Here is a 25,869-nt window from a genome sequence, read left to right as displayed (position 1 = left end):
TTGTAACTGAGGTCCTGGGAGTGGATGAAGAGATGAAGGTAAGAATATGGAAAAAAGAGAAAATGGTCTTAAGGACTCCAAGATTTAATGGCAGAAAGGAAGAGCCTTACTTTCTTTTACACCCTCTAGCCATTGAATTATCCCTCCTTTCAAATATTAATCTCTCTCCTGTTCTCCAGGTTCAATTTCTTCTACTGTATTCAGGTCCTTTTACCAATTGTCTAGAGTTGGTTTCCAGTACTTTTATTTTCTGTCTCTCTCAAACAATAAAACTTTACCCTTGAATTTTTGTCATCCCTCTCTACACCCCCCCCCACCCCACTTCACAGTAAAGTTTTCCAAAATGTAAAATGGTCTACTTTTATGGAATATCCAACTGTACTGGCCATTCAGTTCTAAATACAATTATATGACTTTTCAGTTTACCACTCTATCAAATCTGCCCTTAACAAAGCCAAAATAAAACCATTATTACTAAATCAAATAATCACTTTCCAATTCATATTTTATTTTCTGTTCCTCTGTCCAGCTTTTAAATGTTTATGTTCCCCAAAACTTATTCCTAGTTCTTTTTTTCTTCTCATTCTAAACTATACATTTCCTTAGTGAGTTTACCCATTCCCTGGGGTAAACTTCCACCATGTGCTAATTAATTTCAAATCCATGTTTCATCTAGAGATCCCTCTTTTCACATAGCTCACTGTGTGCCAGCTATTCCCCCCGGATATTCCATGGGTTCTTCCAATTAAACACACAAAAAAACAACTCATTTTATGATCTCCCATTCCCTAAAATAACAAACATAACTACAAAATTCTGCTGTTCCTCCTTAATTCTTTATTCTCTGGCACCCACAAAGCTGTTCAAGGCAGAAGCCTGTTAATCATCTTTGATTCCTCCTGTCAACCTTCCTTGATCAAATCAATTCTATACCTTATAGTAATCTTTTTTTTTTCATTGCTTTTAGAGAGAGAAACATCCATTGGTTGCCTCTCGTATGCGCCCAGAACAGGAATCACACACATCCAGACCAAGAACGATTCCACAGCTGAGGAATGTGCCCAGACTGGGAATTGAACCTGCAACCCTTCAGTTACCAGACCAGAGGTGTCAAACTCATTTTCACTGGGGGCCACATCAGCCTTGCAGTTGCTTTCAAAGGGCCAAATGTAATTTCAGGACTGTATAAATGTAACTACTCCTTAAGTAGGAGCAAGGAGTTCGGCGTTGCCGCCAGGTAGAAACAAGATGCAGGGCCGGATAAAACAAGGGGGAGGGCTGGATTCGGCCCAAGTGCCTTGTGTTTGCCACCTGTGTACCAGACAATACTCCAACCAACTGACCCACACCGGCCACAGCAACCCCTTATAGTAGTCTCTTAATTCATTCCATTCTCTATCCCATTTACACTTTCAGATAATCGATTTTCTTCCAGCGTATGTTTAGTCAAAACATAACGATCAAATGTAATTCTGTCATTCCTCAAAACTTTTCATTGAGTTCCCATTTCCTATTATCCCTAAGGGGAAAAAATCCACAACCTCAAGAAAAATCAGTTAGACCTCTTCAGTCTCCTCTTCTCATAGCACTGTGTATAAATCATGAGAACTACTTGCACAGAAGCAACGAGAGCTGATTTGTTGAAGGAGCAGTCTTCCCACTCTCTGTAATGAAAACATCCTTTGACACTCAGGTTAAGCTTCCTCGTCAGGGGAAACTTTCCAAGGCTCCCCTCAGTCCAAATTAGGATCTAGATCTGTCCTCCAGAGTACTTACAGCATGCTTTCGTATTCTATTTACCCATGTATCTTCCCCAACTGTGCACTCAAGGAGGGTGTAGACTAAGTATTCTTTCTCCTGTAACCTGAGTGCTTAGCACATTCCCTGGGGTATAATTAATTAATTGTTATTAATCATTAACACCACACCTAAACATATACCCTTTTAACTCTTCACTTCTGCAAATACTTCATTTATCCCAATGTCTTACATTCAACTCTACATACTGGTAAATTCAAATACTTGGGATTATTTGCTTTGAGAGCAAAGATTTTGTCTTTTGTAAAAAAAATAACAATAATTAAGGTAGATTAAATTCATTTATTCTATAATAATGTTATAAGACACCAAAGAATAGTCTAATTTCAGGGATTCCTTGGTATGCATACATGCCATGCTTCCCAAATTCTATTTAAAGTTGAAAAACAGTTGAAAAACAATTCTTCAGTTCTAGTAATAAGGCAAACAAAGCATCATACTATCACCTTTAGAAAACTAAAGGGTAAAGTAAACAGAGTAAGAGACAAGGTAATATGAAGCAAAAACAACCCATTTAAGAAACATTTCCCTTGACTAGCGTAGCTCACTTGGCTGGGTGACGTCTCACAAAGCAAGAAGTTGCCAGTTTCCTGGTCAGGGCACATGCCTGGGTTGAGGGTTCTGTCCCCGACTGGGGCACGAATGAGAGGCAACTGAGTAACATTTGTCACATCAATGTTTCTCTCCCTCTCTTTCTCCCTCTTTTCCTCTCTCTCTTAAAAATAAATAATCTTTTTTAAAAAATCACTATTTAAGAGCAACAAAAGTATCTAAAATGTTATTAGTCAATATTAAACTGCCTTGTCATTTTTTCTTTTGCTCTTCTTAGTACTTACTTATTACAGGACAAAATTAGTACATATTGTTCAATGTGTTCAAGTGCTATTCTGTTTCCTAATATGTTCATCTTATCTCCCCCAAATGAGGACATTTTCACTTCGGCAGGCCTAAAGTGACAAGATTAGGTCTAGAAAGACACTACACACTGAACAGCTGTTTACTACATGATTTAGCTTATAGATTTATACTGGCAAAATGAAAGTATCTTTCCACTTGACATATAGCAACATGGATTTTTTTCCTTAAGATTTTTCTTTAAAAAATAAACAAAAAAAATTTTAAAAGACCTCCCCAAATGAAAAACTCCAGTCACTATTTAGCAATAGTAATCTCGATGTATCAAATAGAATTTGCCAAGGAATTTTAATGGGTCACTGAAATTTAAAACAATTCAATGGCAAGAATTGCAATTAGGTTTGGATGTATTTTGAAAGTATCATACATCACTGTCAAAACCAGTCATAACTTTGTAGAACAGTCATGATTTGGGAGCCTTTTTTTAGTTTAACCTTGTCAATCATGGATGCTTTTAAATATCACTCCCACACACACAGAGACACACACGTACTCAGTTTTAAGAAAAAAATTAAATCCGAAGATGCAGCTCTAAATTACGTTGTCCCCCCACCTCTCCACCCTCACATAAAATTCCTATCCTAATAAGAAAGCTCTCAATTCGGAGTTCACTAGGAAAAAAAAAAAAAGCCCATACACATCTAATTCTTATCAGGTTTTTTAGGGGAGGGGGGGACTCAAGTATTTTGTTATTTGAAGGCGCCTTAACAGCAAACGACAATTAAATGTGTGAAGAAGGTTGTCAGAGTAACACTTGTCATTCACACCACTTACGGAAAGGCACTCCAAGACTTACAGAGACACTAATTAAAATTAACGAAAGCTTCTCACAGGGACTTGTCGGAGAAGCATCTTTTGTCATTTGCTCTCCGAAGCAAAGGTAAACCAAATCGCCTCCAAGCTCAAGGGTTTTCACTCCAAGGTCTAAATGCAATCCACCTGGCACTGACAAGATGCGCTCAGATGCTCAGCAAATAATTCATTAAGGTGAGTTCCCATTCCTTCAATATAACACAACTATTCAAAAAAAAAAAAGGCTTGATAGAGAAGACAGAATGAATTTTCAATCAGAAATCAGAAGAGAAAGGAAGGGGAAATGTATCTTTCCTATTTACAAACAGACGAGTCTAGGTGCAAAATCCTAACGGTAGCTGCTTGATATGTCGCTCCACCAACCGGATCTTTAACTCAACATGAATGAAAACACTCAAAACGAGAGCAACGTGGAAGGACGCTACCCACCTCCAGCCCCAAAGAAACACGAAACACACTAACCCAGGACTCAGGTGGGCCTTCTCACCTGGGTCCGGCAGACGTCCACCGTCCTTACGTAAGCGCACTTTTCAGCAATACGCCTTGCGATTGGTAGACTCAAGACGGACTTTTCAGTTCTATTGGCTACGAGAGCCGCCAGGAGGCGGGAGTTCGGGGCTGGCTGTGACAGGCCCGCTGCTTGAGAGGCCGGAGTTTCTATTGGGTGTACGCGAGAAGCGCCAAGATGGCGGCAGTGGGATCCTGCGTCTCCGGCACCGGGAGTACTGAGTCTGTGGCGGCGGCGGCGGCAGCCAGCAAAAACGTCACCAGTTTCCAGAGGAAGGGTCCTAGAGCCGGCGGCACCGACAGCGGCGGCTCTCGACTGGTGTCTATTGCAGGCACACGACCGTCGGTGCGGAACGGACAGCTGCTGGTATCAACCGGGCTCCCAGCCCTGGACCAGCTCTTAGGTCGGTTCAGAACTGAGATCTGGGCTCAACAGAGGGAGAACTTGGGGAGGGGACTTGCTGGGGGAGCTGCCCTGACCCCACATCTCTCTGTGGCCCCATAGTCCTCGGACCTGGAGAGAACAGCCTGGTCTGATAGAGATGGATGGGAGGAGCTGTTGCGTGGAGACGTATAAATGCCGTTAACTAAACCTGGTCTAGTGCTCCCCCCACTTTCCACCCTGGTTCCTGCCCGCCAGCCTTTTCCTAGATTACGACGGGATCCCGCGTGCTTTTACCTTGGTCAAGGGGAATTATTAATGTTTGGAGACGGTTTGGCTTTCGTCTCTAGAATCCCCTCCTGGTCTCACGCTCACCCCCAGCTAGTTCGTGGTTTGGGTTAACCCTGCAGTTTGTATCATTGTAGGAGATGGGTTGCGTTATAAAATGCTGGAAAAAAGTAACCTCCCGTCTTTCACTGCCAGGCTACTTATCTACCGGTTCTGAATCTTTTAACAAACCATATTGGCTTTAAGAGAATGGCTATTAAAGGTTTATGGAATCCAAAGTAATTACAGCCTGTTACTGATAGTGACAGCCATACCCGTATCTGCATCTGAGTTAGTTAATTAAGTACGTGTATATATGCTTTTGTTAGATTTTTTCCTCTCTCTTGTTTGCTTCCAGTAATTACATTGCAAACGATATGATCCAAGTTCACATTTTAACGAGAAAGAAATGTGCAGTTCTTAGGCTTTCCTATATAATCCCTGGAATTTTTTATGACAAGCCTGTTATGAATATGCTTGTTTTATAACTGTTCTATTGAAAGGATTGACCAAATTAGATTAGGAGGACAGAGCTTCTATGTTAATAAAGATTGTAAATTAGTTAATTCCTATCTGAATGCCACATCACTAAAAATGGTCCGTTTGTATGTGATGTGATGTGTGTCAGTTAAATCTTGTACACTACAAGTTCAAATACAGGATCACGCCCAAGTGTGATTTTATATATAATATATATTGCGTGTGATTATATATGCGTGGTTATATGTTTTATATATACGCATGTGTGTATAAATTCAATGGGGATATGTAATTTCACTCATTTGATCCTGAAACTCCAAACAAAATGTCACATTTCCCTTGTTTACACCTTCAGTTCCTCATTAGAATAACAAAATGTGGGTAGTACAGTTGTTAGATTTTCAGTAAGTTCTTGGTTGAAAAATAATGTGCGGGAGAAAAAAAAATGGACCAGAATTTATGAAATATGTAGGATGGAGCTCTAAAAACAGACTCAGAGATTAAGTGACATGAACAGAGGCACAAAATCAGTGACAGCCTGGGCTAATATTCAGGCTCCAGATTTACTTGTCTGCCAATGCTATAGCTCCTTCACATTTTTTAGAGCTCCTTTCAAGTGTTTAACCACTTATTGGACCTGAGACCAATGATTTAACTATAGTCCCTTAAAGCACCCACAGAAAAGGTAGCCCAAAGCAACTTCCTCATGTGTTTCTACAGTGATGTAAACTCGAACTGTAATTTCAGAAATTTCCAGATTTGTTTGGGGATGGGGACTCCAGTATTTGTGACAAGCATTTTTGCTAAAAATCAGTGTTCCTTAAGATAATTAAAGTAAGTATCTGTTTTTGGATATTTTGAAATATTTTTACACGTTTATAGTTAATTATCAAAGTGCAAAGAAGAAGTCATAATAGGAGTTACTACATTTGGAATAATAAATATGTGCAGAAGTATTTTAGCTGTTAACTTCTTAATGACATGTTTGTATTTTGATGTCCTATTTTGTATGGCCCTGTCAAGCAAACCCTTTACATTTGTTTTTCATTAAAACACTATTTGAAAGCGAAACATTTGGCTGCTAATATGTATACACATAGGTATAAACAAAACAGATTATGTTGTTACTCAAATGTTACTTGACTCAAATTGTGACAAGCCTAATATGACCGTATTGTGAGAAAATGTAACACAAGTAGGATGTTACGATATTAGGATGATGAAACTATACTGTGACATTGTGATTGTTGCCTAAATATGTATTAAGTGATTACTGTGTAACAAGTAAATACTGTATTGTTACTGCCATTCAGTGCAGTGATATTTTACTACTACCACTGTGACATCACTGTAATTTTAAGCATAGATGCAAAGTATACTTAAAAGCTATCACACAGGCTAATTGAATGTTAGTCATTTAATGATATGCTCATATTCCCATTGCTTACTGCAAAAGCAAAGTGTTTTATAAATTTGAGAATTCCCTATATCCACATCTTTTAAACATGATTAATCATATTAAATATTTTTTATTCTGGCAAGTTAATTTTGTTAGATATTGATATACATTTCCCAAGTGAGCAACATTTAAATTTTTCAGGTTCTGAGATTTCTTAATCCAGTTTCTGAACCCAGCTCTTCCAGGAAATTTATATTGTTATTTGATGATACTATATGTAAATAATCCATTGTTCTTCCAGGAATTTCCCAAGAGAGGTTACAGTGAGTAAAATATTCTGGTGCACTTTCTTGTCCTAGCATATAAAGTATAGTCCATTTTAGGACCATGCTATCTAATCTGGGGAAATTATCACCCAGCCTCATCCTTCAAAAAGAAACTTGAAGGAAAGATGACTTCAGGCTTGACTGGATTAACCTCTTTGCTGTTTAAAACTTACTAAATTTTGGCAGTCAAGTGAATGGCAGATAGGGATTTGGGGTAAATAATATCCAGGAAGAGTATTCCACAAAGAAGCTTGATGGTAGCTGCCATTTTCAACACTGATGTCAAAAAATAAATACTAGTGAGCTTATGTCCTTTACTCTATCTTAGAGTGTGGGAGAAGTACACTGAGTTTGGACTATAGGATAATCCTGGTGATAATATTTTAGCAACTAAAATCTGTAGCTTGTTCCTTTGTATTTTTACGTAGAATTGTTTCATGTGATTTAATGTACATAACCATTGCCACTGTTCATAGCATTTTCTGTTTTAATTCCTGTGTTTGCCCAGCCAATAATTGTGATAATCTAGAGTTGTCAGGATGTTTTATACTCCTAGAGAGAGAAGAAAAAGCAGACTTATTAATGAAATAACTGCAATTTAATTTGAGGTCTGACATTAAGTACTTAAGGACATTGCTATAAACTAAGGATATGAAATTGCTTTTTATATTGCATGTCCCCTAAAATGCCTTTCTGTAGTTTTAAGCACAACTTAAACGTATTCTTTTATAGAGAGTACTGGGAAGGACTTTGTGTAACTCACTGTTCTCTTTCCTGTTTTCTTTTCCCTTTTATTTTCTCTGACTTTGAAAAAGGAGATGGCCTTGTTGTAAAATAAGGCATTACTTCTCAGCCTTCATATTCTGATATATTAATTTGACCTTACCCCAAATTTATAGCTTAATTAGAGATTTGTTTTAGGAAATGTGGGGATTGAATATTTTTGCTCTAAAATAATATTGATAAAATAAAATATTGATTTAATTTTCTACCTTTACACAAAATTTAAAAATCTTTTTCCTCCTGTTTTAAAAGTCATGAAATAGGAAGATACTGGCACTTAATTGCAAGATCTTAAGTTTTCATATAATGTTTTTAAAGCATTAGATTTTTTCTAGTTTAAAGACAAAAAACTGTCATTTTTAAATGTAAAACCTTGATGAATTTAATATTTTAAAATATCAAACTTGAAAAGTATCTTCAAGCTTTCAAACTTGTGTAATGTTACATTTGGATATAATATTCTACCGCCTGTATTTTTAGCAAGCTAGAGATAAATATATTTCTAAACAAGGTCTAGAAGTAAAGCCAAGTGTTTATTTACTTAACGACTTAGAAAGTGTCTTGATGATTTATACAAGACATGATTAAATGGGAGAGGAAGTGGTAAAAAAAAAAGATCATTTTCATTGTATGTGTTATAAAATAACATGGTTACTTATTTACCTTGTTATTTACCTGTCAAACATTTTAGTGAACTATAGGAAAAAAATATTTCTATTTTAATTGGGAACTATAACTGTGAAAACTGTGTTGCTTTTGAAATTAGATAAAATATTAATGGATTACTGGTTTTAAAGATACGTGTATTAAAAGCTAGTTTGGGTTGAATATATTGTGTCAGAGTATCCTGTTGTGATTGGTTACTTAAACTTACAAATTTTGGGTGGGGACATGACTACAAACTTACTCTAGTTTAAAACAGAGATAGAATTTAAGCATACCAGGTAAGGTATATCAAAATACCTTATACAGAGGTATTTTGGAGAAATGTGAGGTTTCGTCATGCTAAAATCAAATTTGGAAGACTGAAGGTACTTTGCTGCTATGTATGTGTTAATCATTTTACTTCATACGCATAGAATAAAAGCTTCATTTAAAAATAGCTAATAGGGTAGAGTCATCTCATTCCCTATGACCAGCCTTCAAAATGACCAACCTTTACTATAGCCAATTCTAATTTAAGTCTAGTGAATTTACATAATAGAGGGGAAAAAAAACGAAATTGCACTTTTGTAAGAGAAGTCCTGTTGGGATATTAATTTGCCTGATAAAAGTCACTGAACTGTCTCCATTTTTGTTTGTTTGTTTTAAGTAATGTTGAACTTTCCAAACATCAGAATTTTCACGTACCTGAGATTTTAAAAATTTGGGTGGTTTTTTCTGAATCATCAGGAACAGTAGATTGTATCATTCTTACAGAAAATTACCTCCTTAGATCGTCTGATTTACTGTTAAGGTGATCATCTTTGATAAAGCAACAGCACGCTTCCAGTGATTCATTCTAATCAAAATAATTGCCAAAATGGTAAGGGTAGCGCTTACTGAGGACCTCTCTGGGCCACACACCTGAACTAGGATCACTCCATTCAACTGGGAAACTACTCCTTGGTCTGTTCTCATCATCCCACTGTGAATAACATTCCCAGAGAGTCTTTAATTCTCTAAGTATTCCTTTACATGAAGCCTCGAAAGTTTATATAAATCCCTAATTTGAGAAGACATGAATGTAGACTCAGGAAAGTTTAGATAAATCTAAATCCTTCCTATCAGAAATAGGTTAAGGAAAAAAGACAACTTTTTTATAGTACTTGCTTAAGACTCAACACTGCAGTGTCTGTTTATGCTTATATTTCATGTCCTTAAATATACACAAAACAGTGATTAGGTAGTTAAACGTTTATTTCTGCCTTTCAAGGAAAGGGGGGAAAGAAGTACTTGGAAAGTGTAATTTGAAATGTTCAAAACGGAGTAAAAAGTTAGTGGTGGTTTATATGTAGCACAGACTGTACAGTTAAGCATTTAACCTAATCTTGTCCCAAAGAAAACCTTTTTGTTCTGATCCTTTATAGCTGTTATCATATATACTTAAGTTTATATTAAACTTTTAATTTGAAGAACATTTGAAATTATCCTATGTATGGCTTTAAATGGTATAATGAAGGAACTTATCTAAGTATGAAATTAAAATGCTGTATATTTAGTCCTATAACAAATCCAATTAAACATAAAAATATTTTAAAGTACTGGTTTCTTTTTTTTATTTTCCTCTCTATCAGTTAGGAATGTTCTACTTATAGCCATAAAGTTGCCAAATGTTACATTGTATTCTGTGTGACATGTATGTTACCAGGTTTTAAATCCTTCGAAAGCGTAACAGTTATTTATGCTACTTACAAAGCAAAAAATAAAGTCTATCAAAGGAACTTTTCATACCAAGTTTTTCTATAAAACATTTTCCACTACAAAACTTCTGGGGGGCCCTGACTGGTGTGACTTAGTGGATTAGGTGCCAGCCTGCAAACCAGAGAGTTGCCTGTTCGATTCCCAGTCAGGGTACACACCTAGGTTGTGGGGTGGTCCCAGTAGGGGGTACAAGAGGCAACCACACATTGATGTTTCTGTCCCTCTCTCCCTAAAAGTAAATAAATCTTAACAAAAAACTTCCAGGGGGAAATTTCTTATTAGCGTTCTAATGTTTCTTTGATAATTTTGTGCCTCCCACCCCTGCAAAACCCCAAAACATTCTAATGACCTTGTCCTCAATTGTCCAACAATGTTGAGTAATTTCTTACTCTTTTTCTTTCAGTTTGTATTCATTCTACTTATTACAACAGCATTTGTGTATGAGTACATTTGAAGACTGTTTAGATATGTACGGGTGAGACACATCTGTTCTGCCTGGAGACAATGCTCCACGCGCTGGTGGGCTCTGACAGGACCCCTATCCGGGTACCTCAGGGCTGGGGGCCGGTGTGTCTGCAACAAATGAATTCCTTACACAATCCTGACTCTTCTCAGGCATGAGCTTGCTTAACACTCCTTACCAGTGATTAGGACGTGAGTTAGGTGTGGGTTTCCCCAAAGCCCGTGTTTTTTATTCAAATTGAATTTATTGGGGTGTCATTGGTTAATAACATTATATAGGTTTCAGGTGTACAGTTCTATAAGACATCATCTGTATATTGTATTGTGTGTTCACCACCCCGAGGAAAGTCTTCCATCGCTATTTATCCCCCACTTCCCTCTTCTGCCTCTCTGTACACCCGAATAGTGAGGTTTTTTAAATTATACTTTAAGTACATTTCATATTTTTATTTTTAAGAGAACTTGTCTTTGCAACATTAATTACAAATAATACAAATGTTTCTAAAACAAAATAGTTAGATCACAACCCATTAGTGAGTCCTGAATGTAAACAAAATAGTTGAACATTGTATCTTTAGTTCTAGTTTCCTAAAGCTGGATTTTAAATTGATTTTCAATGAATCATTATTGAATTACATGTTCATGATATTTAAAAGAATATGTTCTAGTAATACTGAAAATTTATTTTTGTGGTTGTGACTTTTTTGCTTGAAATGACAAAAAATGTTTATTTTAAATTCTAAATATAGAACATGTCCAGACTTTGTGTATATTATTCATAATGAAAAAAGAATCACTTTTAATTATCAGAGGTTTTTCTCTCCAAGGCTTATTCGATTTGAGGATAAGTGTTAAAGTGGAATCTCTGTTATAATAACCTTTATTTTCTTTGTTGTGCTTCTGTAGTAGTTAAGTTACTGTGCACATTTAGGTCTTGACTATTGAGTTAATTTATTAAGTGCTAAATATAACATTATTAGGATGATTAACCACAGTTATGTTGAATGCTGCATGGTCCTGTCCCAGGAGAATGGAGGACTGTACAGTACATTATGAAAGTAATTGTAATGTGTAGTGTGTAATTACATATAATATGTAATTATTTCATAATAGCACCTTAAGCAAAGTATTGCAAAGGTAATTAAAATGTTTTCAACAGCAATTTTAAAGTTATTGGAAACCTGTCCTTTTTAAAGCTTAACTTTTATGCTAAAAGTAATGTGAAAATGTGGATAAATTAATTATTCTTGGTTTTGTTTTATTTCAGGCGGAGGTTTGGCTGTTGGAACAGTTCTTCTGATCGGTTCGTATAGCATACATACTTGCTCTTCCCGGTCATTTCTTTGTTGTATATAATGATTTTGGGGGGGTTCCTATTCTGAAAATAACTGTGAGAATTAAGGTAAAATAAAGAGGAATTGCCTTGTTTTAATTTAAAATAAACATGAAATACATTAGGCAAGTATATCTTATAATGCAGCTCTTACAATTTAAAAATATTCACAGGGCATTGTTTTCCATTTTTTAAAAGAAGACTAAAATGAATGCCAATTGATATTTTGGAGAATTTGAAGTGATTAATTTGAGAAGTTGATTTGCTAATAAGTACATTTTATATATCGCAGGTTTTTATCATTGTCTTCTTATTGAAAGAAATGTAATAGACTGATAAATCATATTTTTGTTCATCTTTAAAGGTACAATGGTTCTTATTTAAATATACATTCATAACCCTATTTGTCTTATTTTTTTAGTTTAGATTAGAGAATCTTGGTATTGTAATAAGCCTTGGCAGTTACATAATCAAAGCTCCCATCTAGCTACCAGTCACTTTTGCATAATTAATGTTTAATCCATCTACCTGAAACAGACTTTTTGCTCCTAGTTTTGTGCTCTTATATAATACAGAATTAATCTATCTACTCCTTCACATGACACCCTTTTTTCTATTTTTAGACATGACACTCTTAACATATTTGAAAATAACTATTTTATTCCCTCAAATCCTCTAAATTTCTAAACATAGATTTGCTTGAGTGAGGCATGTTACATTGTGTGAGATATTATTAAATTGCTTTCTGAAAAGGTCAGTCAGCAGTTATGAGAATACCAGTTTACCCTCACCTTTTACTATATATATACATATATGTACACATATATATGTTAAATTTATTTATTTTTTCGAGAGAGGGCAAGAGAGGGAGAGAAAATCACTGTGTGAGAGATAACATCGATCAGCGGCCTCTCACACACCCCTAATTGGGGACCCCACCTGCAACCCAGGCATGTGCCCTGACTGGGAATCAAACTGGCGACCCCTTGGTTCCCAGGCTGGAACTCAATCCACTGAACAACACCAGCCAGGGGATAGATCTGTTTATTATTACTACATTTTATCTTTGGTTGTAGCTAATACAAGGAAGTGCCATTGATTTTTGTACATTGATCTATAACAGCAACTTTTATATAGTTCATAGAGTCACTTGAATTCTCTAAGTAGGCCATCATCTTCTGCACATATTAACAAAGTTATTTCATAACAGATTTTGGTACCTCGGAAGTGAGTGCTTCCATAACAAATGCCTTAAAATATGGGGGTGGCTTTGGAACTAGGCAGTGGGCAAAGCCTACACGGATTATGAGGAGCATATTAGAGAAAGTCTAAACTGCTATAAACAAACTTTTAATAGAAATCTGTACTTTAGGGATGCTGCCAATGAAGGCAAAAAGGAAGTGAGGTCCATGGTACTAAAAGCTGGAGGAAGGGAGGTCCTTGTTGTTAGGGGCAGAAAGCCTCGTGACTTTGTCCTCTGCAGTTATAGGGAGACAGAGCACTTGCCTGATGAACTTAGTGAGCCAGCTAAGGAGATTTCTCCTGTAGTAAGTAAGCCACGAGGAAAAACACAAGCATAACTGAAGCACCGTAACAGATTATTTAAAAAATGTATTCTTGATGAAATGTCAATTCACCAAAACACTATGCTAGGTATTCAATGACTATTTGTTAAATTAATGATTAAATAAAACAATGTATGTTATAAAGCAAAGGCCTTGCCTTTAAAGTCTTTATTTAGAGCTATTTCTTTGAATCTTTTCAGTATTATGTATGCTCTACTATGAACTTCTACATGTATAAGATTTTTTAAAATATGCATACCTTGGGTAAATTTAGTTTTTTCATCTATTAGCTTGTTTTCTTTATAAAACCTCAATGCAAACTTTATAAGCATTTTTACATTTCTTTGAAAGATTAGATTAGCAGATGGTGTCTTATCTATTGGGTTCTCTGCTTTTCTTTATTCCCAAGTCAACACAACTTGTACAGTGGAGGAAGTCTGCCTTAAGAAATGAATACTTTTCCTTGGCTAGTGTGGCTTAGTTGGCTGGAGCATTGTCCCGTAAACTGAAAGGTCACGGATTTGATTCCTGGTCAGGGCACATGCCTAGGTTGTGGGGTCAGTTGGGAACTGATTGATGTTTCCCTCCCTCTGTATCTCCCTCCCTTTCTCCCTCTCTAAAATCCGTAAGCATGTCCTCAGGTGAGAATAAAAACAAAGAAATTAAAAATTCTAAATATAAACTAAATATGGAGATTTAACATCAGTGGTTAGGAGCATAAGGCATGACTATACTGCTTATCACTCAAAGATTTTTTTAAATTCCAGAAGAGAAAATTAAAACAGGAAGATGATTTGCATTAATAAATTTTCACTATAGATTTTCAATGTTAACCATTTTCTCTTGAAATACATTACTTATTAACCAAGACAATTCTGCACACATGTAAGTGTGTCCGTGCTCGTGAGTTTGGGGTTGCAGAGTCCTGTGTTTACACTACTAAGGACACTAGAGGTAGTGAGCACTGCCAGAAATCCCAGGTGGGTCTACTGCAGACTCTACAGTCTACAACAGCCTAAGTTAATATGATACATACGAGGCCATTCTCTGAGGCGTAAATTGAAGCACTAAGGGAAGCCTACATTTACCTTGAAAATCAAAGGTAGACTTTTTTTTAAAACAAGTTTTATTCTTTAGGACTGGGATAGGCTTTGAGACTTTTGTTTAATTTAAATTGTTTTCTGACATTCGGGTATGTGGGTAAATGTGGAACCCTGAAAAGTATCAGAAGTGAAGCAATGGCATAGAGTTTACACAGTTCTTTTTTAAAAAAAGATCTTGATCTGTTTGCAGGGATGTTGAGCATCAGAAAGCTTTAGAATTTGTCAGTAATTAAAATACAAGTTATGGGACATTTAAGAATGCATTATTTTTAAATTAATCTCTTACATTAATTATATAGTTTTAGTTCTAGAAGAAGATAAAGTATGATAGTAAACACTTAATTAGAACTAGTTATGATTGTACTTTTTTATTAGTTACCTATTGCTGTATAACAGTATTACCACAAACCTAGCAGCTTAAAAACAGCACACGTTTATTATCTGACAATTCCTACGGGTCAGGCGTCCAGGCACAGCACAGCTGGGTCCTCTGCAAGCCAGCAGTCAAGGTGTCCGCCAGGGCTGGGTTCTCATCTGAAGGCTCGGCAGTGGAGGATCTGCTTCGGAGCTCACATGCTGTTGTCTGCCTTCAGTTCCTTGCTGGTTGTCAGCGGGAGGCTGTGCTGCAAGGGCGGGTTACAGAATGGTGTCTTACTTCTTTGGAACCAGTAAGGGAGAACATCTCTTAGCAAGGCAGACGTTACAGTCTTATGTAGCAAAAATGACATCCCATCACCTCTGCCCTGTTCTTTTGGTTAGGAGCCAGTCACAGGTTCCGCCCACACTCAAGGACAGGAAGTACACAAAGGCGAGGATACCAAGAACTTGTTAAAAGGCTGAAACAAGATAGACTTGTATCAGTGCAGTTCTTTAGTAAAGCCACTGACCTTTTGTTCTGAAGTATTTAAGCATTTACAATGTGCTTAACACTGTTAGGTAGTATAAATTTTGGTTTTACCCATTGTGAACTTAAACTGACTGCTGTGCACATGGAATAACTATGAACGGTGCACATATAATGCACAGATATTTAGGCAGGTATACAGTACGGACAAGGCTGAAGTTCTCCCTTATGTTCCTTTGCTTCAGTCCATTTTTTACTGCAGCCAGATGAACTTTCTGCTATGAAAATCAGACCATGATAGATACTCCCTTAAAACCTTCCCATGCTCTCTCCGGATCTTAAGGTGAGGCTCGAGCTCCTTAACTTAGGCTGTGAGGCCTTTAATGATCCGCCTCTGCTGATTCACTTTGGCCTCATCTCTTTGCGTCCTCTCACCTCTTCCCTCAAGCTTTGTGTTTATCACCCTAAGCTTTTAGTTCCAACCAAGCCCCAATCTCTGACCTCTCTTCAGGCCTTTGCTTCAAGATCTTTCTTGCTGCATCATTTTTTCCACTTCTCCTAACTCTAAATCATCCTTTTGGTCTCCACTTTGATATGTGTTCCGGAAAGTCTTCCTTAACTGTTGCTTTTCTTCCCCTCACCCTTACTTAGCATTCCTTCTGTAGACTTCTATAGTATTATTTTTTATTTAAGGTTTTATTTATTATTTGTTTGTATTTAGAGAGAGGGGAAGGGAGGGAGAAAAGAGGGACAGAAACATCAGTGTGTGGTTGCCTCTCACACACCCCCTACTGGGGACCTGGCCTGCAACCCAAGCACGTGCCCTGACTGGGATTCAAACCAACAACCCTTTGGTTTGCAGGCTCGCACTCCATCCACTGAGCCACACCAGCCAGGGCTCTAGTGTTCTTTTCTTTATCATGGTGCATACTATACTTTATGGAAAATACCTGATCATGTATCTGATTCAATAGACTGTAAGCTCTGAAATCATGGGAAACATGTAAGGCCACAATAAATAAATGAGTGCATGAATTAACTAGTGATTTGAAAGCCTGGTTAGAAACTATTTTTTAAAAGATTTTATTTATTTATTTTTAGAGAGAGGAAGGGAGAAAGAAAGAGAGGGACAGAAACATCCATGTGTGGTTGCCTCTCACGAGGCTCCTACGGGGGACCTGGCCCACAACCCAGGCATGTGCCCTGACTGGGAATCGAACTAGCAACGCTTTGGTTCTCAGGCCAGCACTCCATCCACTGAGCCCCACCAGCCATGGGTAAAAACTATTTATAGTAGTAAGATAGAGGTAGTCATGGAGTATTTTGAGCATAAAGATATATTATGAAGCCTATACTGCAGGAATAAAGTAAAAACTTAAAATGATAGAAACACCCATTGTCCTAATCTAAACACGAGATGATGTTTGCTACTACACTTTCAAAACTTTAATCACAAATATACTACCATATTTTGATGGGATAACAACACTACCTAATTTTTCTATTTCTGCATTTCATTTTATATATTATACTATAATTGTTTCACTATAGTTACACTACTCTGATATGAAATGCCATTTCCCTACACTTTTGACTGATTTCAAGATTGATTTCTACTTCTCTGCTACATAAATGTGTGGGAGATAGAGAGGCAGGAGGTAGAATGATCCCCAGATTTTGGGACTTAGAAAGTTTGGAGCTAATACCATTAGGTAAGTCAGGAAAAGAGAATAAACAGATACTGAAGTAAAGTAATGAGTTCAGTTCAAACTAATGAAATTTATGTTCCAAGTAGTTCTACCTAGTAGACACTTGAATATTTGGGTAATAAATTTAGGCTAGAGAAAAATATTTGGTATTTTTCACATTATTTAACTAATGTCTTTTTTAACATATTTTTTAGATGATGTTATATGCATGTATTAGAATGCCCAGGTTTATGAGACCCTTGAGGCTCCATTGATGGAACTTTAGTGGATCTCTTAATTCCCTGACATTACATGCAAATTTGTTTATTACTGTGTGTATTTTTAGAATAGCATATATAAGTTGCATCAGATTCTTCGAGTGGTCTGGGACTCCAAAAGAGTCTAAGAACAACTAGAGTTAAAAGAAAACCAAGTCAAAAATCTAAAGCCTGGGCACATTATTATTTAAGAGATAGATAAAGGAAAAATAAGCCCGTGAAAGAGGTTAAGGTCATACATAGCCCCTGGACTCAGATGCCCAGATTTAGATCATGTTTCTGCTGTTCTCTAGCTATGTCACCTTGAACAAGCTGCTGACATTCTCAGTGCCTTAGTTTCTTTACCTATAAGCTAGAGATTGATAACATTGATCTTCTAAGGTTATTATGAGGATTAAATGAGCTAATGCATGAGAAGTGCATTGCACTGTTTAACATAGTGGTCAATAAGATTAGTTACTTACAGTTTTTAGTAGGATATTGAGTTCCTCAGGATTGAGGACTAGCCCAAAGTGAGGAAAAGAAGACAAAGGTTTAAGTTCCCCCTTTCCCACAATTGGAGTTAGGCACCTCCTTGCAGGCTGAACTAGCACAGCTACTTCCTCATAATTCCAGCACCATCACCGCCTTACCAGGCAATACAGCAAGGATTGGAAAGAGCAGGAACACAGCATTCATAGTAAAAAGTGACCCCTCGCTCAAGCAGGTAAGAGGGTACAACTCCAAGAACATCAGTCATAGATGTTGAGGATGCTTGCAAAATGCAGAGACTGGCATTTTCGTTTCCCAGCAGATGGCTTACTGAACTTCTGAACCTGCAAGCCTATTAGTGAGCAGTACAAGTTGTCTTTCCCAAGTCTGATGTAGAAGGGGGAAGGGAGGCCTGCTCCAAAAAATTGTGTAAACATCTGAAATACTGATAGTGATAACTCACATTTCCAGAAAAGAAATTGAATATGAATAGGCCAGCCCCTCAAAACACCAGATTTTGCCTCTTTGAATGGTGTTTTAGTGGCAGATGGGACCAGAATGAAACAGAGCACTACCCACGAAAACCACACATATCACCTGCCTGGAAACCACCATAATTCCATAGGCTACAAGCAGCAGGTTTGACTAGATCAGATCAGGGTGAGGCTGTGGGCACCTCTCTGCTTACACCAGAGAGCTAATTATGCAAGCTGATTGCTGCTGCTTTTCCCCTTCCCTGCTTTCCCAATTACATAACTAAGACTTGGAGAGACAACGTGGGGGAAGAGGTACTTTAGAACTTTTTCTCCCTTAGAACCCCTCTGCCACATTAAGACCTTCAAGCCACATGCTTTGACTCCACTTAAGGAGGAGGAGGAAAAGCTTCACGTTAAATGTGTATTTGGCTGTTCCGAGTTTTGATAATTGGAACCAGTGGTGAGAAAATCAAGGAATCAGCTGTAGATGTCATTAAGAGATGACAAAAGGAAGATTCTCACAGCATCGTGGGAAGTAATGACTGGAAAAAAATAAAACCACTTCATATTTTTATACTAAATAATTGAGTGCTGTAGTACATAAACTGTTTACACATACAGAATAAAGATTGGCTAAAGAAACACCAAAACTGAGAGCAAGAAGTGTCTTAATAGGGGATATGGGGGGGGGAGGAACATATACTTCCAAGAAGAACATTGTCCGCACTAGTAACTGCATTAAACAAATGGAGTAAGATGAAGATTTAAAAGTGTCCGAGAAATTGGAGAATTAGGAAGTCATTGTTGACTTTGAGAGCAGTCTCAGTGGAATGATAGGAGCAGCTCATTTGGACCCTGAATTAAGGAAACAACGGATACTCCTGTTTTTTCTATCCCCTAGGCTTCATCCTGCCCTTTGGGGGCCTGATGAGCAAGTGTAATTCCGTTTCCATATGGCAGCCTATCAAATATGTGAGGACAGCTCCCTGGCATCCCTTGGGTCTCTTTTCTTTCGAGCTAAATATCTCATTTCTCATGCTTGTAAGTCCCTTTACCACGCCGGCCACACCATTCTGAAGATACTTCAGTGTGTGTGAATACCCAGATGAAGTCCGTTACTGTCAGGCTGGTCGACTACTAACCAGAGTACATGAGGACAATCATCTCTCTCAACCTAGGAATTAGGCTGCTAATTCTGGCCAAACTACATTTGCTTTTTGGCAGTTCTGTCACATCATTACCATTTTTGCTTGCCCAGTGTTATGGGGATTCACTAAATACATTAATTAAATGCTTATTGCACAACCTCAAAATCTGTTTCACAAAATTGGTAATTTTTAGCTTCACAATCCCTAAGTAGGTGATGTTTCTCCTATTAGTTTTTTGTGCCTCGTGTAGGAGTCTTTGAAAAATACAGAGTTGATAACTATCATAGTGTGTGCACCTGTGTTAGGGTGTGCTTTCGGCAGATGACAGTAGATCTGACTGACTTGCAAGACAAAGATGGCTTTTTGTTTGTTGTTTTTTTCTTAATTAATTCTACAAATATTTACTAGATGCTATACTATGTGCCCAGTACTAGGGTTTTACCAATAAGAAGCCTTCCCTGCCATGAGATCTTGTAGCTTGGTGGGAAAATTCCACTCGTGCGTATTAAATGCAACTACAGGAGTTAACACGATGCTTCAGATCACTGCGATCATCTCACCCGGCCTTGGGAAAAGCTTCTCCAAAAAATGGGGCCGCCTGATCTGGGTCTGGGGGGATTTAAGGGAACAAGCTAGCCAAAAGGTGAAGTAATGTAAGCAACAGTCCCAGGTTAGGATGCAATGTGACGACTAGACTGGAGGTAGTAATGTAAGCCATGAGTGTGGGTGAGATCAGTAGGGCCTGTATGTAGGTAAGAGAAGAGTCAAAACCCTCACTCATTTTAGAAATAGGTAGAAAAAAGAGGAACTCTGCCATTTAGTTTAATTGCTTATTATCAGTCCTCACTAATGATAAATCACCCAATGTTTCTTTATTATCTACTAGTAAATTTCACTAGTGTATGCACTGTTTGTCTAGTGCAGTTAGTTCATTTTCTTACTGAGTATTGTAATATGTCCTTAATTTTCATGTAATTATCTTATTTTTCTAATTACAATAGTTTCAGTTTATTTCTTTACTAAAAACTTGTTAAACCATAATCGTGTGCATTTTTAAAGGGAAAATGTGACTGTCGCACCACTTTTAACACAAATATTTTTATGTACATTAAAGTCTGCTCTTGGGCCAAAATCATGCAGAGCCTGTAGACCAGGTTAAAGGATTTAGTTCTTTCTCCCAAGAGCAGTGAGAAACCACTGGAAGGTGTTAAATAGGGAAGGGGCATGATGCTCGGATTTGTATTTTCAAAGTTACTGCTATATTGAAGGAAGATTACAGTGGATGCAAAGAAATAAGTTAGAGGCCATTGCAGTTTTCTAGGCAAGAGTTGGTGGTAGCAACATGTTGTTGGTATGGAAGGAAGTGATTAAATTCCAGAAATACTTTGAAGAGAAATTTAACAGGACTTTACAGATGAGCCAACGAGTGGGTTGGTGAGAGGGAGAAAAGAGGTTTCAAGAATAAATCCTAATTTTCTAAAAACTGAAAGAGGATCAATTGCATTTGGTGGAAGGAAATAATGTTACTGAGTTTAATTTTGGACATGTGGAATTTGAAGCACCTTTGTACTTCTTTATTTAATAGTAACACAAGCCTGACTAAGTAAATTATGGTACATATATGTACTGGAATATTGTACAGATTTATACATGATAGTTACAAGACGATGAACATGTGAGATTAAGTGAAAAGAGTAGGATTCAAAATTCAGCAATGATTACAACCATGTAAGAAGACATCCACAGAAAAAGTTCTGGAAGGAATTTGTCAGTAAGGTCTACTGATCTTTTCATAAACCAGCTCTTAGTGTCGCATTCCTCTCTCTCTCTCTCTCTCTCTCTCTCTCTCTCTCTCTCTCTCTCTCTCTCTCTCTGTTTGGTCCAGGTTTCCATTAGTTGATTTTTTTCTATTTATTATTTCTTTGCATCTCCTTTGTTTTAATGTTTAGGGCCTTATCACTTAGCGTATTAAAATGAAACTTTGCTCATTGATTTGACCGATTTAATTTTCTAATTAAGAGCTTAAGGCTATACATTTTCTTCTGTGGTCACCTCTAGCTGTTTCTCAAAACTTTTTATATATTGTATTTTTATAACCATTTAGTTCAAAATGTCTTCTAATTTCCTTTTTTATTGCTTTTTGATCTGTAATTACTTAGAAATGTGTACTTAGATTTTAAGATATTTGGAGTTTTCTAGATGTCTTTTGTTAGTGAATTCTAATTGTATTCCATCATAATTTGAAAACACACACTAAGAGTTTAATGTTTTCAAGTGCATTGAGACTTGTTTATTGAATTAACACATGGTTTACCGTGCAAATTCTAGATGCATTTACAAAAAAGATTTTTTTTTGGAACTGTGTAATGTAATCAGATTAAGGTGGTTGATAAGGTTGTTCATATTTTCTATTTTCATAATGATTTTTCTCTGTAGTTTTTCTGTCAGATGCTAAGATATATATGATAAAATCTCCAAATATAATTTATTTCTATGTTTTCTTAGTTCTGTCCATTTTTCTTTAAACAGTTGTCTTTTTTAAGAAATTCAAAGAAAAAATCATTTGTCCACTTACATATGTGTATAAGTACGCACATACACGATCACAGTGTTTTATAATTTCCCATATATTTATTATTATTTGTATTCTTTTTTCCTTCCTATAAATACAAATTACCATGTTGTGTCACTTTCTTTTAGCTTTTAATGATCTGTAGTACAAGTCTATTGATAATTGCCTCAATTTTCACCTCAGATTTTGAATATGTTTTGTGAACTTACAACTTTTGGTTAAGTTGTATTTGTTTTTCAGCTCTTTGAATATATAACTACCATTTCTTATGGCCTGCATTGTTTGGGGTGAGAAATCAGTGTTAATCATATTGTCGTACCCCTGTTATGCCACGTCATTGTTCCCTGCTGCTTCCAAGATTTACTCTCTATCCTTGGGATTCGGCAAATTACAATGTTTGTATTTGGCTTTCTTTGCATTTACCTTGGAGAGGTTTTTTGTGCTTCTTGGGACTGTAACTGAATACTTTCATCAAATTTGGGAATTTTTTAGCCATATTTTGGCCATCACTTTTTAAAATATTATCTATGCTTATCTCTCTTTCTCAGTGTCTAAACTCCAATTAAACATTGGTTGGACCTCTCTGTATTGCTCCGCATGTCTCTGGAGTTCTGTTCAGTTTTCTTAATTTTCTTTCCTATGTTCTTCAGATTGCATAATTTCTGTTCATCTGCCTTTCAGGTGTGTTCTCTTATTTTCCCTTCCTCTATCTTTAGTCTATTCACGAGATCACCAAGTACATTTTTTATTTAAAGAATCATGATTTTAAGCTCTAAATTTTCTATCTGGTTTGCTCTTATAATTTTCATTTCTGTTAATATGTTTCTGTTTTCTTATTGATACCATATTGTAAAATACCTATGGTACATTTTTCTTAATTCTTTGAACATATTTATAACTTCTTTGAAGTCTTTGTCTTTTAAATCCAACTTTTGAGGCCATTTGGAATCAGTTTCTTTGGATTGTGTTTTCTTTAGTGTGGGTCATATTCAGTAATTTTTGGTTGAAATCTGCACATTGTAAGTAATGCATTGTAATGATTCTAAATTCCATTATGTTCTTTTGAGGATTCCTAGGGTTTTTTTTGTTATAATAGATACTTAACTTGCCTGGGCTTAAATTATTTACTCTCACTTAAGTATACTATGCAGCAGATAATATCTCTACCCAGTTTCCACCTTTCAAATGTTGCTTTTTCAGTCTGGTCAGACAGGATTATTCATTGCAATCACAAAGTTTACTCAACAGCCAAATGGATGTACAAAACTTATACTCAGATTTTGGAGCTCACATTTTCTATGCTCCTCAGCACTGAATTCCGTCCCGTGACACCTCAGGTCAATAGACTTCACCTTTTTATAGCACAAGATTCTGCTCTAGATTGGGAAAACAGACTTTCAAAGCAGCAGTTGCTTTGCAAAGTTGCAAATCTCACGTGATTCAGTTATGCCTTTCAGCTTTACCCTGTTCCCTTTTTCCTGCTTGCATAGTGGTCAACCAGGGACCTGGGCACAATCAGTGAACCTTCTGGACCTTTGTTCCAGGATTTTCCCCCTAAATGTTCACCTGTTTGACAACACCGAACTCCATCTGTATTCTGCCACGTCAGCCTGGAAAGGACACGATTTAATGGCTCCAGAGCTAGGGGAGGTTGGGAACACCTTAGGCAACAAAGCCCGTCCTGAAATTCTTGCCTGGTCATGATCGTATCTTTCAGAACAACACAGCCGTGGTCGCTGCCTGATTTTCATTGCTCTCCAGTGCCCTCAATAATTATTTTTAATGATACTTTGTCCAGGTTTTATAATTATAGCTGCAAGAGGTTTTACAGAATGCTAAAATTACCACAAGTTCAAATTTTCTTAGGAATATTCTTAATAGTGTGATTTTTACAAATAGTAATGATGTTGACATATTACAGAAATTCAATTAATATTTGTTGGATAAACTAATAATGGCTACTTTCTTTTTAGATAGTACGATAAATTTACCTTTGTCTCTTGTTTGTGTGGAATTCAAAGTATTAAAAGAAAGAAAGCTGATATAAAAGTGTAGGCATGTAGCTTATCAGTAATATTAAGAGAATAAAAATATATTCAAGTTGTCATTCTGTCACAAAACCTCAAAAATATAACTCATTTTTGTCTACGAAACCTGATTTACCATTTTTTCATTAACATTCAGAAAGAAGGAAGGATAAGAGAATAATAAGAGGTAAAATGATTATTTACTAGGAAAACATTTAGTACAAATTTACAATAGTAATTCTATCAAATTAAAATCTTCAAATTTAAATTATTATTGAATTTAAAATCCAAAACCAAACTATAGGAATAATACTCTCTTTACAGCTATTGTAAATATTAACCATCAGGCTGCATACACTAAGTGCCTATTGTGACATGAGAGAAATGCGGTGTGAGTTTACCAAATGGTTGGTAGGCAATAATGGCCATTTTAAAGTGCAGTGCCTGAGAAAATCTTAGTAAAGGAAAAGAATTTCTGATTTCCTTGATGTTATCATACAAAATCCTTTCGATTTCCTGGCTGACAGAGGTGGTGTAGTAGAAGGAGAACGATTTTGATAGTCAGGAAGGCTCTGTTAACAGTACCTGTTTCCCACTGACTATCAAGATGAGTCTCTTAGCCTATCCAACTGTGCCTTAGGAAAACAGGATTATTGCCCCACATCATACACTTGCTTTAAGGAGAAAAATTATAAAAACACCTGAGAGTGCTTGATATATGATAAGGTTCTGACTATTATTGTTTTTCTTTTTTACAGAAGAGGATAAATACAATGTTTATTCTCCTTTGCTCTTCAAGTATTTTCTGGTGGAAGGAATCGTCAGTGGGCATACTTTGTTGGTCGCATCTGCAAAAGAAAACCCTGCTGACATTTTACAGGTATGGAATAGAGTATATTCTATATATTCAATATTGCATTTTGAACATTTTATGAAGAAATACTGTTTACATATGTGGAGGAAGAAAAAAAGTGAAGGCATATCAACAGAAATTTTGCAATCTGAAGAATATAGAAAAGAAAATTGAACAGAACTCCAGAAACACGTGGAACAATATAGAGAGATTCAACAAATGTTTAATTGGAGTCCTAGACACTGAGAACAGAAAGAAGCAGAAATAATATTTAAAGAACTATCTTAAAATGCACTAATTGGGGCCATACGTACATTTTGTTTCTTAAAGAATGGTATCAAATTTATTTAAGCATATAGTTTCATTTTTAAATTAGGTTCTTGAACATTTTTTTAACTTAAACCAGAAGTAGGAAAGAAGTGAATATGCTTTTAAAAACTGACAACAAATAAACTTATAGTGATGATAATGAGAGAACTCTGTAAAAAGTCAGGTTTGATTCCTGGTCAGGGTACCTCCCTAGGTCGCAGGTTCAATCCCTGATCAGGGCGCCTGGGGGGGGCAGCCAGTCAGTGTGGCTCTCTCACACTAATGTTTCTCTCTCTCTTTCTCTCCCTCTCTCTAAAATCACTAAGCTTGTCCTCATGTGAGGATTAAAAAAAATTGTTTAATGATTTATTTTTAAACTATTATAATTTGATCATCTTATATTTATGCAGCTCTATTCTTAATCTTGTCATTTTATACCTTCATTTGTTTACTTCTTTATTTTTAATCCTCACCCAAGGATATGTTTATTGATTTGAGAGAGAGGGGAAGGAAGATAGAGACAGAGACAGACAGACAGACATTAATTGTTTGCCTCTCTTATGTGCCCAGACAGGGGTAGAACCCAC

General features: G+C 36.5%; 2 protein-coding genes across 6 annotated transcripts in view; one reads left to right on the top strand and one right to left on the bottom strand.

The window, feature by feature from the left end:
* The window catches only part of IMMP1L (inner mitochondrial membrane peptidase subunit 1), a 52,783-nt gene extending 48,654 nt beyond the window's left edge, over positions 1-4,129 (bottom strand). For 2 of the 4 annotated variants that reach the window (XM_045194052.2, XM_024558733.3), the window contains exon 1: positions 3,976-4,078. The gene's annotated coding sequence lies outside the window, so the exon portion shown is untranslated. Of the gene's footprint in view, positions 1-3,975 lie in introns of all 4 variants that reach the window. The other 2 variants (XM_024558735.3, XM_024558734.3) reach the window with 2 other exon arrangements.
* A 68-nt stretch (positions 4,130-4,197) lies between these two features.
* Positions 4,198-25,869, top strand: part of ELP4 (elongator acetyltransferase complex subunit 4) — a 200,721-nt gene continuing 179,049 nt past the window's right edge. Inside the window, exons 1-3 of one of the 2 annotated variants that reach the window (XM_045194051.3) lie at positions 4,198-4,457; positions 11,883-11,918; positions 24,879-25,000. In XM_045194051.3, the coding sequence (XP_045049986.2) occupies positions 4,232-4,457; positions 11,883-11,918; positions 24,879-25,000 (384 nt within the window). In that variant the 5' untranslated portion in view covers positions 4,198-4,231. The remainder of the gene's footprint in view (positions 4,458-11,882; positions 11,919-24,878; positions 25,001-25,869) is intronic. The other variant, XM_024559012.4, reaches the window with a different exon arrangement.

Source organism: Desmodus rotundus, chromosome 5, assembly GCF_022682495.2.
Source record: "Desmodus rotundus isolate HL8 chromosome 5, HLdesRot8A.1, whole genome shotgun sequence".
Taxonomy (NCBI): domain Eukaryota; kingdom Metazoa; phylum Chordata; class Mammalia; order Chiroptera; family Phyllostomidae; genus Desmodus; species Desmodus rotundus.
The sequence above is the reverse complement of the archived record's forward strand: the minus strand, read 5'-3'. Positions and strand labels throughout refer to the sequence as shown.